Source organism: Motacilla alba, chromosome 11 (assembly GCF_015832195.1).
Source record: "Motacilla alba alba isolate MOTALB_02 chromosome 11, Motacilla_alba_V1.0_pri, whole genome shotgun sequence".
NCBI classification, from domain to species: Eukaryota; Metazoa; Chordata; class Aves; order Passeriformes; family Motacillidae; genus Motacilla; species Motacilla alba.
Window position 1 is genome coordinate 20,866,546 of NC_052026.1, and position 13,740 is coordinate 20,880,285.

Sequence of the window (13,740 nt, forward strand, 5' to 3'; positions counted from 1 at the left end):
CCACATCTGGAGACCTGTGTCCAGCGCTGGAGTCCCCAGTGCAAGAGCAACACAGACGCACTGGAGGCAAAATGTCATCGTAGCCTGTGCCTACAGGAAAAGGTTCCTGTGCCAACAGAAACCACTATTAAAACTATGCAACTATGGAAATGATGTCTAGGCATCTTTAAACTGCAAAAGGCAAAGCAGTGGCACAGAAGGACTCAGGGCAGAGCAAAGAAGTGGTACACTCTCCAATATTTGGCTTCTTTAAGAATGAGCACCTGAAAATGCATGGTGTTAGCTTTGTGGTTTTGAGACATCAGCCCACCAAAAGCCAGTGTGCCACACTTCTGTGTTTTGTAGCCTGAAAGCCCCTATTACCTCCACACCATTTCCAGTTAAGGTCTAGAGTCATACACTGGATCTCTGATGGCTGTTAAGTCACAAATGGTGACCGCAAGACCGCTACTTGAGAAGAGTGAAGTTAAAACAAGAAGCAAAACCTTTTGATCAGACTACTTAAAACCCTCATTTCCTCCTCATTTTTCAGTTTGAAAACATTTGATTCCAGTCCCTCAAAGCCCTAGTTAAAATAGTTACCTTCAAAATGCATAATGTTGCATTTTTCTGGCAATAATGAACCACTCTCACAGTCAGCCCAGGACATGCTGCTAGGAAACAGCACTGAACCTTTTCAGTGCAGGTTTTCTCCTCCTGCCACTGCAACATCTAGTTTCCTCCCTGTACAGAAGCTGTTTTAACATGATGTTCATTCATCGTGTAGAACTGACACCCAGGAGCCATGCCTGCTTCTCTCTTTGGGAAAAGGCACTGTAAAGGGGCTGTTGAGTTCCATGTTCCTTTGTTCATATCCTCCTTTGTTCTCTGATCTCTCACTTTTATCCTTACCTGTGTTCGTTTTCATACTCAAACCCCGAGTTTGCTTCTGGCAGTATCTGCCTTTGCTCTGCCTCATGTTCTGCTTGCCCAGCAGAGATGTATCTCTACCCTGCAACCTGCAGCTGGAACATTCCCTGTAGTGTCACTGACACCTTATCTTTATTCCAGGGGGTTCAGGAGAGAACACATAACACAAAAGTATCTGAAAACACAGAATTATGACTTATAATCCATCTGGCACCCTGTATCTTGCCCTTGACGTGAGTCTCCAGATCACTGTGTACATCCAGAGAAGCCACGCGCTAATGACCACTGATACTGTAGACAAGCAAGAAGTCTCAAACACCAAAGGAAAAGCTATTTGTTTATATATAGATATATATATGTATATAGATATATACTGTGTTTACAGAGTCAACAAGTTAAATGCAATATTCATAAAAGCATTAACAATAAAAATACAATCTGTTTGTAGGCAAGTACAGACTTAAAATGGTAAAACAGGAAAAAGGATCTCACCAAAGTACAAATATACAGTACAAATTGATTTATTTAAAACAGTTACAAAAAAAGCACAACAAAATAGAGATTATCCTTAGAATTATTAATGCTTTGTAAAGATCAGGTAGGGGGAAAGGGGCAGGGACAAAGTTGGAGGGGAGCACCTGACTAGTTCTAAGGCTTTAGATACACTGCATCGGTTACATGTTAATACAGCCATATACTGGGGGTTATAGTGAGGGGTCAGCACTTATCTACAAACATCTCTCTGCCTCAGGGCAGCCCAGCCAGCTCCCCCATGTCTCTCTCTCTGAGCACACCCTCCCCGGCGCTAAGGTGCCATGAAAGCCGAAAACAACTCGAGTGTGCCAGGGGCGTGTTGGCAGGGTGGGCGGCAGCAGCCCAGGACCTACGGGGCAATCCTGTCCTTGACAGACAGTGTGAAGGCCGTGGAAGGGCCTGGACCATCAGCATTTTAAACCAGATGTGGAACACCCTGGGCCAAACTTACAGGATGTGTACTTGTAGCCGTCTTAGCAGCTTCTGACAAGTGCCAGGCTCTAGCACGGCTTGAAAGACAGGGAGCAGTTGTGAGTGATGCTGGGGAAGGCACGTGTGCTGCTGCGGGCAGGAACTAGCATTTGGGCTACTCCAGCTGCTGTAGTTTCTTTTACAATATTTTCTGAGTAACAAGGATTGTTAGTTCTCTATGGGACAAAGTGACTTGAAGTGTGGGGTGGGGACAGGGACACAATGTGAAAAGTGCAATATAAAAAGCTGCTCAGCAGCTGGAAGGGGAAGGCAGAGGGGCCTCTGCAGCTTCCTTCCCTTCCAGACAGAGCTTCCTCTGCATAGTCTGGTAGTGATGAGCGCTCATTGCTGTGAATGCACAGCCCAGAGACAGGCTTGGCTCTGCTGTGCAGCTAACCCAAGGCATGTTCCATGGGATGGGACAGATGGCTACAGACACCCGTTATTGCATCCCGCGGGCTCCTGCTACAGAGCGTGAGCTGGATAAGATTACAGCCTCCTCCAGGCAGGACAGACCACAGCTTTCCTACCCTCGGCAATAGCAGCAGGAACATGGTACATTTCTCTGAGAAGTCTGTCTCATCTCTGCCAGCAGAAAAGCCCAGGTAACCATCCCACTCTGCAATGTCTTCCTGGCCTTATCTCCTCCTTCCCCTGTAAACCCGAGAAATAAAAGCCTCCTCCATGGGCTCATTCACAGCCTGTCTCACACACTCCCTGTCCCAGGAGAGCCTCAGTGCTCAGCACAACCACCACTATGGTGCTAAGCCAAACAGCCCTGTCCAGCAAGGACAGGTTCCTGTGATACCAGTACTGCTGAGCTGGGCTGGAGAGTTGCCAGCGGCCCCCTCCTGCCCACCCTTCGGGGCAAACAGCCAGACACAGATTCTTCATCTCAGTCCCCTGTCATGAGCTGTGCTTCAAGCCACTGCTTCCAGGGAAGAGCTGGCAGGTGAAACACAAAACAGCGGGACTGACAGGAGTCTGGATAAAAGCACCAAGGTCCAGTTCAGCACAGCCTGTTCCACAGAGCTCAGGACCGCACCCACCAGAAGTGCAGCAAGCCAAAGTCCAGGTCAGCAGCCAGGTAAACAACAGGGCAAGCACCTTCACAGCCCTTCAGCTGCCTACAGTACAAAGCTCTTTAGGTCACGCAGCATCTTGCCTCATTTGTCAGTACTGCCCATTCAGACCACTGCACAGTGTGGCTGAGATCGAGGAGCTGCAGTAACACACATGGTGTTAAGGCAAGCTCTCCAAACCCTCACTCTAAGACAGACTTCGGGCTTCAGAGACACTCAAGGGGCTCTGCACCGTCAGTTGCTCAGACATTGCCTTCGTGGTGTAACCAGCCCTTCTACATTCACGTGCTGTACATATGCGAGATCCCTCCCTCAGGTGCCTGTGGCAGCCCTCAGCTCCTCTGCATGCACCTGCGTAGAACAGGCACAAGAACCCAGGCTCCTCTGCCTCCTGCCTTTGGCCACAGACACCTCCGCTAGCCTGAGCATTAAGTACCAATTACCAACACTAATGGAGAGTTCTACGTAGGAGAGTCCAGTCAGCAGGAGCTGAGACACCCCCAGGTGACGGGCCCAGGTGGACACTTCATTGACAGACAGGATTGTGAAAACAGCATCTCCCCACAGCTGCTGCACCTGAGAAGGCAGAATCTTCACACAACAGCGTCACTGACTTCACACATCCCAAATGCAGCTGATGAAGCCAGAAGTAGTGTGTCATTTGGGAGCAGCTACACGTGATACAGGCAGCATCGTCATTCTGGAGAACCCTGTGAGGCACAAACACTGAGGGCATGTTTAGCACATATCTCACCTAAGGCCTGTCCTGGGGCAGGCATTCTAAAGGCAACAGAAATGGCTAGCGATGTGCTAGGAACACAGGACTGAGGCCGGCATGGAAGGGACGTTCTGGAGACTAATTTGCCTAATACACAGGCAGAGCATGCATCCATTGCACAGTCAGCAGAAGCCAACCAGTTACAGGACACACTCCCGGGGAGTGCAGAACAGCCCTGAGACAGCACCACTGCGAGGAGAGGTGCTGACACACACCATCCTGTGACACAGAGGAGTGGCACCCCAAGAGTCAGGCACACTTGACAAATTTCAGGCAGATGAGAGCAGGGAGACAGAAACAGCATGCTGAACATCAGGACTCTGCACACTAAGAAAGGCCCCCTCCTAAGCCTGGTCCTAGCACAGAGATGGGCACCTGAACACAAGGAATACCCAGTCCAGGTTAAGTCAGTGAAAACTGTTTTGTCACCAGAACAGTGACTGTTTTTTATCCTAGCTGAGCAATGGTGTCATAACACACCATCAGAGAGAGCAGATTAGTGTAACTACAGGAGACTTCACTCAATAGTGTTACCACCACAATCAGCTGTTCATACACAGTTGTATTAAATCTCACCATGAAAGAGACTACTCTTGATTTGACCACATTGTTCTACAGAGGAACTCTGAAATGAAGCATCAGAAAAACTTAACACAAAATGACCCCAAAATGCCCTGTGACACTATGATATTTTTAGAGTCCCTACATTAATCATGGAATTGTACTTAGCACAAACTTTGTACCTTGCCTGCACATGCACAAACACTTGTCTCTTGTCTAGAGTTTATTCAGGAAACTGCCTGCAGGGAAGAATTAGCCATCTGGAACATTTTTCTGACTTAATTACAAGATAGCATTGGTCTTCTCACAGAAGAAGGATATTTTCACCCTTCCCTAGAGAATGCTGAATGTATTTTGCTCCATATTTTAAAAAACTCCAAACCAATAAAATATCCAAAACCAAAATTCAACCAAACAACAACAACAACAACAACAACAAAAAAAAAAAAAAAAAAAAAAAAAAAAATCCAACCCCATTCATCCCCAGGTTAAGCCTCTGCAAAAGCTGTAAGCGCAGGAGGGATTTTTGAAAGTTATTAACATGGGAAGAAAGATTTGATTTGGTGGCAAAATAACTAAGTAGACTTTATAGCAGGAAACATCTCCCATCCCAACTTGTGTCCCATCTCAAGTGCTCAAGTTCCCTATTCACCTGCACCCAAGCCCATCCTTTTGGTCCTTCCTCTTGAATTTCTGTGATTCACTCAAATCTGTACATTCTTTGCAAGAAGAAAGAGCAGTTGGATTCAGTGGAAGAGACATTAATCAGAACCACCAGAGAAGCACCTCCATCCTGCCCTCGAGAGCTCCATCGGTGAACGGTCCTTTTAAAGTGCATGTGTGAAGAAAGGGGATACTGGGAGTGGAGCCCCCAAACTCCAGTGGGGACCCATCTCTCCCCATCATGAGAAAGGAGAAATAAAATCTTCAGCAATTTTATCTGCTACCTTAAGCCAAGTCTGCCCTCCTCATCTCCCTACCTGCCCGAATGCTCGGCCCCTGCCCCGCAGGGAGTCAGTTATCCCAGGAGGTGGGAGAGAGCCCCAGCCTCCAGCAGCCTCTGGAATGCTCTCATCACACACTCATGACCACATCCCTGCTCCCCACCCCAGCTAGCCTGTCGCTGCTCCCTGAGGCACTGGAGGCCTCCTGACTCCCCAAGAGGAACTGGTCAGCCATGGAACTGGAATGGAGCCATTCCTGCAAGGCAGAGAGCAGCCTTTGTTGGTGAGCCTGTGACAGAGTCTGTGCAATTCCTGCACCAGATGGTGAGGGTCACCTGCTGTGGCTGCCCTAGCTCACACCTCTAAGGGATCATTTCCCTGCATTCGAACGCCCTTCAATAGACAGCTTGACCTCCTGGGGAATGAAAGAGGGACGGAGCAGAGAGGGCCGAGGCTCCTCTGCCTGCACGCTGTATCTTTGGAAGCCTGAGGCCAAACTGTACAGACTGCCAGGCTCAGGCTGAGAAGATTCTGCATGGGAGCTCTGGGCCGTGCTGGTCCTGTCTGTGTGGCTCTTCCTTTCAGCAGCTCTGTCAGATGGCTCTCTGGGCCCCTGAGCTGTTCGTTCCAATCTCTCCCTAGCAGACGCCAGCTGATCCATGAGAGGGGAGTTGGCCTGAGAAGCAGAGTTGCCATTCATGCTCTGTAAACTGATTGATATGCAGACATCCCCCACCTGCAGCCTGTGGCAGGGCAAAGCAAAGAGCTGAGCAGTCCTGCCGGGGCAGCAGGAGGACCAGCCCTGGCCGTACACAAAGAAGGGATGCTCCGGGGGCACATCGATGCTCACTTTACTTTGTTGCTCCCCAACCACAAAATGCAGCGTGACAAGCCCAGGCCACTGGCTCTCCTGAATATCCACCACAGTGCTGGAGTCGATCTTCAGGCCTCCGCTCACCTCCGCACTGCGAACAAAGTCTTGGGTCTGCAGGTCCTCCACGCGCTTCAGCTCTCCCGTCGCCAGCTGGATGATGGCTCCTTTCATGAAGTGAGAGGGCAGCTGTGAGGAGCCGGCTGGCTGCAACGGGGCCAGCTCCTTTTCAAGCACATTTCCTTGAGCCTGGGCATCTGGGCTCTCCCTCAGCAGGGCTTCTGAAGCGGAGGACCTGACAGGCTCAGATCCGATGGGAACGAGCACTGGCTTGCCATTGGCCACCACCATTCCTTTGGCTAACTGTCTCTGTCTAACAGTCTCCTCGGGGGACATTCCACACGGGCTCCGCGACTGGCTGTTCCCAGCTGCAGCCCTGTCTGTGGTGTTCCTCAGCACGTCCCCCTGCCCATCGGGGGTATTATGGCAAAGGTTCAAAGGGCTTGGGTCATCTTTCCTCTGGGCTGCCAGAACGTGATAATCCTGAGATGCCAACACCCCCACCACCCTCTGAACCTCCAGATCAGCGTCTGGGGTGCTCCTCTGAGTAGGCACAGAGATCTCTCTTCCCAGCATCTGGTAACCTGGCAGGAACTGTCCATCACCCACACATCCTGTTGCAGCCCCTGGGGGCAGACAGTCCTCAGCTGCGCTGCTGGCAGAGTCCACAGCCTCGCTGGGCCTCCTGGCCACGCTCTGCTCCAGGGGCCTCTGCCCGCCGTTGGCCGCAGCCGCCTCTGAGCTCAGCTGACTGTCCTGCTGAGGAGACTCTAGGCTCCCACCTGCTACAGGTGCCTCATAGGCGGAGTAGCCTGGTGGCAGACGGGACATCTGATAATAAACAGGAATTCTCCCCGGTGCCACGTCCATGGGTTGGGGCGCAGCGTGGTGCTGCATCTGCCCAGGAGAGGCTGCGGAGGTGGATTTGTTGAAGCTGTGGGTGGGAGAGGTAGTCTGGGGGGAAGGAGCAGCTTCTTCCGTGAACAGGGAGGCATATGGCACAAAGTGGGGGACGTGGGGGGCAGTGAGGTTGGTGGAAGGAGACAGGAGGGGACTAGGCATGAAGGCAGGAGGGACGGCATAGGGCACTGTGTAGTGGGAACCGATGAGCTGCAGGGAAGCTGAAGGGATCTGTGCATAGTGGATGGAGGGGAAGGGCACCGCCGGGTGCTGGATGATGGGCGAGGTCACGTTGAAGGCGGGGGGCAGGGGGCTCACGTTCACCACGGGGTGGAGGCCCGTGGGAGAGAAGGTGGCAGGCGGTGCTGCCACTTTGTAGAACATTCCGTACTGGTCCACCGTCAGCCCCGCCGCCGCCTCGGGGGCCTCGCCTGGACCGTAGCGCGGTGTGGCGGGAGCCGGCCGAGCCGTGCGGGTCCACTCGGGGCCCTCGCCCGAGCCCTGAGCTCCCCCCGCCCGTCCCGCCTCGGTGCCAGTGTTGGCGGCGGCAAGTTCCCGCTTCTTGGGCGGGAGACACTCCTGGCTCCGCTCGTGGCCCGCTCTCATGGCGCCCCGCGGTGTCCCGGCAGCCCCGGCCGCGACGCTCCTTCATGGGGGCACCCACTGGGGCTGCCACGCGCGGGCTCCTGCATCCGCGCCGCCGGCCGCCGCCTCACCTGTGCCGGGAACAGAGCGAGCCGTGAGTCCCAGCCTCGGGAACGGGGGACGGCCCCAGCCCCGGCTCCGGGAACGGGCACGGCGACGGCCCCTGGCCCGGGGTCGGGACGCGGGGACGGAAGATGCCCGAACCCGGTGGCCGCCCCCAACCCCGCTGCCGCGCACCCCGCCCGGAGCCCGCGGCTCACCCGCCATGGCCCGCGGCTCACCCGCCATGGCCCGCAGCGGCCCCGCGGGCCCGCCCGGCTCCTCCCCGCCCGCGGCGCGCCCCGATGACGCAAAGGCGCGCCGACCGCCGGAACTGCTCAGGGGTCGCGACTCCGCCGCACCCGGATGGCGTCACGGGGCACCCGCGGCGCCGTTGCCGTGGCAACCAGCTGCGTCCGCCCGGGGTCCGGGCGGCCCGGTCTGCGGGACGGGCCCGGCGCCCGCCCGCCCGGCGCGAGTCACCTGGGCGGCTTGTGTCGGCCCCGCGCCCCAGACGGGCTCTCTCAGCGGTTGGCCGGCAGCGCGGGCCCAGCGGCAGCGTGGCCCGGCTCCCCTGCGGGAGTCTTCGGTCTGAACGTGCCCGTGCCCTGTCTCGCACTCCCGCAGTGTCCGGCCGGCCCCGTGCTGCTTGCCGGGCTCCTCGTCATTCGGTGATCGTTAATGTGACATAAGGTCCTGGAAGCGGGAACAGAATAGCTGCCTGGGGCGGGGGTGGCTCTGTACCCCCTTCCAGAGACGCCTCGTTTACCGGGGCACACTGCGTTCCCCCCGTGGCCGGCGGACGTTGAAGCAGTGCGAGATTCGGCGGGCTCGGAGCGGCCGGGCCCTTCCGGCCTCGGAACCCCTCGATCCGGAACCGCGGACACGGGCCACGGGTCCCGCCCGGCCCCGCTGTGGGGAGCGCGTGCTGACGGGCCCGCCCCGCGCGTGACGTCATCAGGGACTGCCACGGTGCAGACGCACCTTTTCGTGTAAGAACAACCTCACGGGTGCTTCCGCCAAGAAAAGTAGTGCAAGCGGCATTTTCCGTCCCGCCACCGGCGGTGCTGCACCGCGCTCTCGCCATCCGCGCCCCGTTACCGCCGAACCCCGCGCGGCCGCGCTCCCACCCGCGGTCGGGAGAGCCTGCGGGGTCGCGGGGGGCGAGCCGGCGCGCGGATCCCTCCGCCTGCGGTATCGGTGCTGCGGCCGCGCCGCCGCCATTTTGAATGCCCGGCTCTGTCCGCCGCCGCCGCTGCAGGGACCGGCCCGGTGAGTGGCACCGGTTCGGGCCTCCTCTGCCCACGCCGGGCCTCCCCTGACCGCCCGATCCCGCCGCCTGGGGCCCCGCGAATCTTGGGGCCTCTGTCCGCGCCGAACTCCGCGGCCGGGCCTCGGCCGCTCTGTCGCGAGGCCGCCCCCTGCCCTCTCGCCGCCTCTGCCCGCGCCCCGGCCCGCTGCGAACTCTGCCCTGCGCTCCGGGGCCTCCGGCTCGGGCGCCGGAAGCGGCCCGTGCCTGCCCTGGCCGTTCTTTGCCGGGAGGACGGCGGTGCGGGTTCTGCCTCGGCCGCCGTCCCCGGGGCTCGGGGGCAGCGGCAGCGCGTACGTCGGGAGCTGCTTCGTGCTGGGGACCGCTGCCGGCTTGGGAGAAGCCGGGGCTTGTGCCCGTCCTTCCCTCGGTGTCTCATTGCCTAGGCTGCACAGGGTGCATTACTTACCGTTCCCGGGGTTTAATGGAAGCAGGAGATGTTCGGTCTGGCTAAAGGTACTTGCAGTGAGCGGCTGTCTGACGGCCGGTCCGTAAGGGCGCCTTCAAATCCCTTCGTCAAGGCTGGTTGAGTTCTCGCACGAGCCATAAGATAAACTGTAATTTATTTTATAGTAGACATTGTTTTTAAAGTTAACAGATGGAACAGGTGTGTGTTTTATTGTGTTGAAAGTGATGTGTAAAAATGTTGAGTGACAAATTTCAGTTTCTGATGCTTAAAATGTTATGCTTGAAATATTAATGGGACAGCACAGAATCCCAGTGGAACATCGTTGAAAGGATAGGAGTGTCACATGTGTGGCCAAAAGGTGTTTGGTCCATAGTGGCTTAAACAGTAAAATATATGTGTGTTTTCCCCTGTAAATGCAGGAGAATCCTTTTGGGATGCTCATAGCATCCTGCATTTAAAATGGCAGAGAAATTTGTGCTATTTTGTTCATTTGGTTCCCCCCCCCCTTTTTTTTTTGAGATTCACTTCTGTATGGTGGAGCAGAACAGCTTTTTGTACCTGTTTCCCTGCTACTGCTCCTCTAAACTACACTTGGTATTTTTTCCTTTGTTTGTTTGCATATCACATTCTGTTGCCAAATTCTTTCTTCAGTTCACTCGTGTGCTCTCTGGTGTTTGGCACAAGATTCGAAAACTTGTTGGGTACTCGAGAGCTGGATGAAGGCAGGAGATTGTGTGGGGTTTTTTCTGAGGAGGCTGGTGTGAACCCTTCTGTTCTTCTGTGCTGGGGGAAGGAGAGCAAAGGTATTTGAATTCCTATTTCTTGAGAAGGGAAAAGTAAGTCTTGGGTAATTGTTTTGTGAAGGGATCCAGCTTTTGTGTTTCCAGTGTGTAAGAGAACTTTCAGATTTCCTCCTTTTATGATAAAAAAAAAGCATTTTCTTCCTTTTTTGTTGTTTTTCTTTTCTGTTGCTGTAACTGCTGATCTGTTTTCCTGAAGGTGGCATGGTAGAGATGGAAAGATCCTGTAGTACCTCTGTAGTGTCCTGTGAGAGATTGCGGGGTACCAGCAATGTTCTGATTCTTGGTGCACAGCGTTGTGCAGTGAGATCGGTGAGGTCAGGCCATGGTGAGAAGGCTGTGGGCTGTGGCACTGGAGCCCAGGCTGGCTGTGCTCAGGCACACAGAGCCCACCCTGGATAGTGCAGGTCAGGTTTGGAATGTCAGCTTTCCAGGGGTGCGGGCTCACACCAATCTCCACTGCTGCTGAAAGTGATGGCACTCAGCAAAGCTGCTCGTGCCTCTCCAGTGTGAATGTTTGTGTTTGTGAGCTGGCCCTGTGTAACTGCAGGGGATGGGTTGTTGGATCTCAGGGCATTTGTAATGAGAGAGCAATTCCTACTGAATGCAGGTGATCTCGGCTGTTCTTTAGGGAAAGGCTCTGTTCTGCCATGGTAGGAGCATTACTTCACTGCAGGAGAGTTTTGGAGGTAATAAGTAAGTACACGATGAGGCTGTAACTCAAAAACCAGAGCTACAGTAATGTGAGTACAAGTGAACCTGAATATCACAGGTGTTAGTGCAGCCTATATCTGCTGTTTGGCAGAAATGCAACAGGTGAAATCAAAGATCAGCACTTCTTAGGGCATTGCTCAAGTTACCTGGCCTATTGTAAAGTTCATATTAATGTATGTAAAAATGTGGCATCTTGTCTTTCCTCTGGCATTAGCTAGGACATAGAAGGGTTTAGGGGATTTTTTTGTGACAAACTAGTGGCTTTTACATAATTATTTAAACTTTAACTCTGCAGGAAAGTGAACAGGAAGTAAAATAGCCAGAGTACCTAATAGATTAAAATAGTGAGGAAATTAGAAGCAGGGGATAAGATAATATGGGTCAGTGGTGATTGAAGTATTGAAACAGAAGCCAGAAAATCTGGAATTCTGCTTGTATCTGTCATGGTAATCAGCTATATAGCTGTGCTAATTCTTCTTCCTACATTTTTTAGCTTCTAAAAAAAGTAGAGATGTGGGGGGATAGAATACAAGAAAATACAGATAGTGTAGAAAGTAATCTCACCCCTAAGGAGTTGCATCTGGGCCAATTACCAAAGGTTAGGAACAGGCCTGACTTTACCAGGCCACAGCTGTGGCCAGTGAGAAGAAGAGTGCTATGAGAGAATGGGCTGGCTGGTTGAGGAGGGAACTGGAGTCAGTTGGCTGCTGGGTGAGGAAGAAAGAGTCAGTGCTCTGAGGAGCAGCCCACGAGAAAACACCGAGAAGGTATGAAACTTTTGTGATAAGGAGACAACAGTGTGGAACTTTTACAATAAGATGACAACATAGGAAGATATTTATTTTCTTTTTTGGCAGTTTGTCCTGATTTGGAGCTCAGCGTGTCTGTTGAAGGCAGTTCAGGAGTTGCTGCGTTTGGTGTATGTGCACAGTTGTGCAGGAATGGGTACCTGGTTCAAAGTGCTGACTCGTGCTCTGGGACCTTGCCTCAGTCAGCAGGCAGTGGGAAGGGGTCTGCAGTCGTTTGGCAGTGGGATTGGGTGGGGTCTGTGCAATGTCCTCTGTCTCTGTCCTGCCTCTCCTCTTCCTCTCAGCTCTTGAGCAGCAGCTTCTTGAATACTGTTGTGCTGCATTTCTTGTTGGTGGGTTGTTTGTTTTTTTTTCAATGTAACTGGAAGTGGGACTATCTCTTCTTCCAAGGCTGTTTTTTAGCTCTTGTTTTGGGATACTTTTCTTCTTATTTGACCTCCCCTGCTCTCCTCCAGCTGTCTCCGCATAAAGCAAAGTGTAACTGATGCCTTTTCTTATAAGAATGCATTTTGAAGCCCTCTGCTGACTTAATTGCTCTCTGATTTTCTGATGTTGCTTTCTAGTTCTCTGTTGCATTCAATAGCTTTTTCCTCACCAGAGATTGTCCCGCTTAGCATGTTACATGGTTGGCTGCTCTTTCTCTCAACTCATTTGTGTTTCCTTTGCCCTTCTCGATGATGATGGTGCTCCTTGCTTTGGTGTTTATTGTATAAATAGTTATAATAATTTGATATTTACTGTTATCTGTATAAATATTGATAATACTAGACCATATACTAATATCTCTGCATTTGTTGACACCCTCATCTCTACTTGGAGAGTATGTTTTTGGTTTTCCTGTTAATATATTTTTCTTTTTAAGTGTGTGATAGAAGTGGGAAGCCTACTGATAGCAATGTGGAGTTGAAGCCATCAGTGTTAGGTGTCAGCACTGCAATTACTCCTTTCATGGAGTCTGGACAGATCCTCTGCTCTTGTGTGTGCTAGGCTGGATTCAGTTGCATCTAAGCAAGTAGGGGAGTTCTGCTGTTGATTTCAGTTGGGAGTTTGGTCTGGCTTTAGTTGTGTAACTTCCCAAGAGCTGGGGTTGCCTGTGGGGCGTGATTGCCAATGCATGTGTTGGGATGGAGCAACTGGAGTTGTGTGTTTTGGATGTGTTTGAAACCTATGCTGCTTCAGGCTTGGGGTGTTTTCTAGGCAGAACCAAGTTCAGAAATGCTATTTACATGAAAAGCTGTAACTTGGTATGTATATCACCACAACTGAAAATTCAGACCATTTCCCCAAACAGTAGATCTCTTCTATAAATAATTTCCTTAATTTTGATGGCATTTATGTTTTAATGTTTCCAGAATTCAAGGCTAAATAATAATGGAATGTCAAAATGTTAAATGTCTGGTAATTTGTCCTAAAGAAGTTCTAAAACAACTGTTAATTTTTAAAGTTTTATTGCCTTAGAAACATATAGGATATTTTAGACGTAAGCTTACATTTCTGAATAGTTTCCAGAGGACGCTTTCTCAACTCGGTGTTGAAGGACTATCCTTTGTCTTTACTCTGCAATTCCTGATAGAGGAGTAAAGCTTAACTAAAGCACTTGAGCATTTTCAAGGTGGGTTTTGATAATATTAGGTGTGTGTTGTAAATATAAAAGGTGACTCATCGTATTTGAGTGACTGTATTCTAAGAGAGACTTCTGGTAAAGTTCTATACTCCAATATTTTTGCTACAATGGCTGGTTGAATAAAATCTTTAACTTTCAAACGTGACAAGCTTCACTAGTAACAGACCATAAAAAGGAGAAAACAGTGTTTTATCAGTACCATTTAAATGAAAACTAAATGGTGTACTACATGAAGATTTTTGTTGGATTTCTTCTTTTTTTTTCACTTGTGTGTAGTAGGA

General features: G+C 51.8%; 2 protein-coding genes across 7 annotated transcripts in view; one reads left to right on the forward strand and one right to left on the reverse strand.

The window, feature by feature from the left end:
• Positions 1-1,238: 1,238 nt before the first annotated feature.
• On the reverse strand, positions 1,239-8,167 carry ATXN1L (ataxin 1 like). 2 transcript variants are annotated; one of them, XM_038147789.1, is made up of 2 exons: positions 8,037-8,167; positions 1,239-7,826 (listed from the first exon to the last, which is right to left on the reverse strand). In XM_038147789.1, the coding sequence occupies exon 2, from the start codon at positions 7,714-7,716 to the stop codon at positions 5,650-5,652; it is 2,067 nt and encodes a 688-aa protein (XP_038003717.1). In that variant the 5' UTR covers positions 7,717-7,826; positions 8,037-8,167; the 3' UTR covers positions 1,239-5,649. The 2 variants fall into 2 exon arrangements, with proteins under 2 accessions (XP_038003717.1, XP_038003718.1); XM_038147790.1 differs by having other exon boundaries at positions 8,016-8,084.
• A 599-nt stretch (positions 8,168-8,766) lies between these two features.
• Positions 8,767-13,740, forward strand: part of AP1G1 (adaptor related protein complex 1 subunit gamma 1) — a 38,429-nt gene continuing 33,455 nt past the window's right edge. For 3 of the 5 annotated variants that reach the window (XR_005258222.1, XM_038147784.1, XM_038147788.1), the window contains exon 1: positions 8,793-9,066. The gene's annotated coding sequence lies outside the window, so the exon portion shown is untranslated. The other 2 variants (XM_038147787.1, XM_038147786.1) reach the window with 2 other exon arrangements.

What these genes read in the sequence shown, in the direction of transcription:
- ATXN1L (XM_038147789.1), bottom strand. Translation starts at nt 7,716, where the DNA reads ATGAGAGCGGGCCACGAGCGGAGCCAGGAGTGTCTCCCGCCCAAGAAG.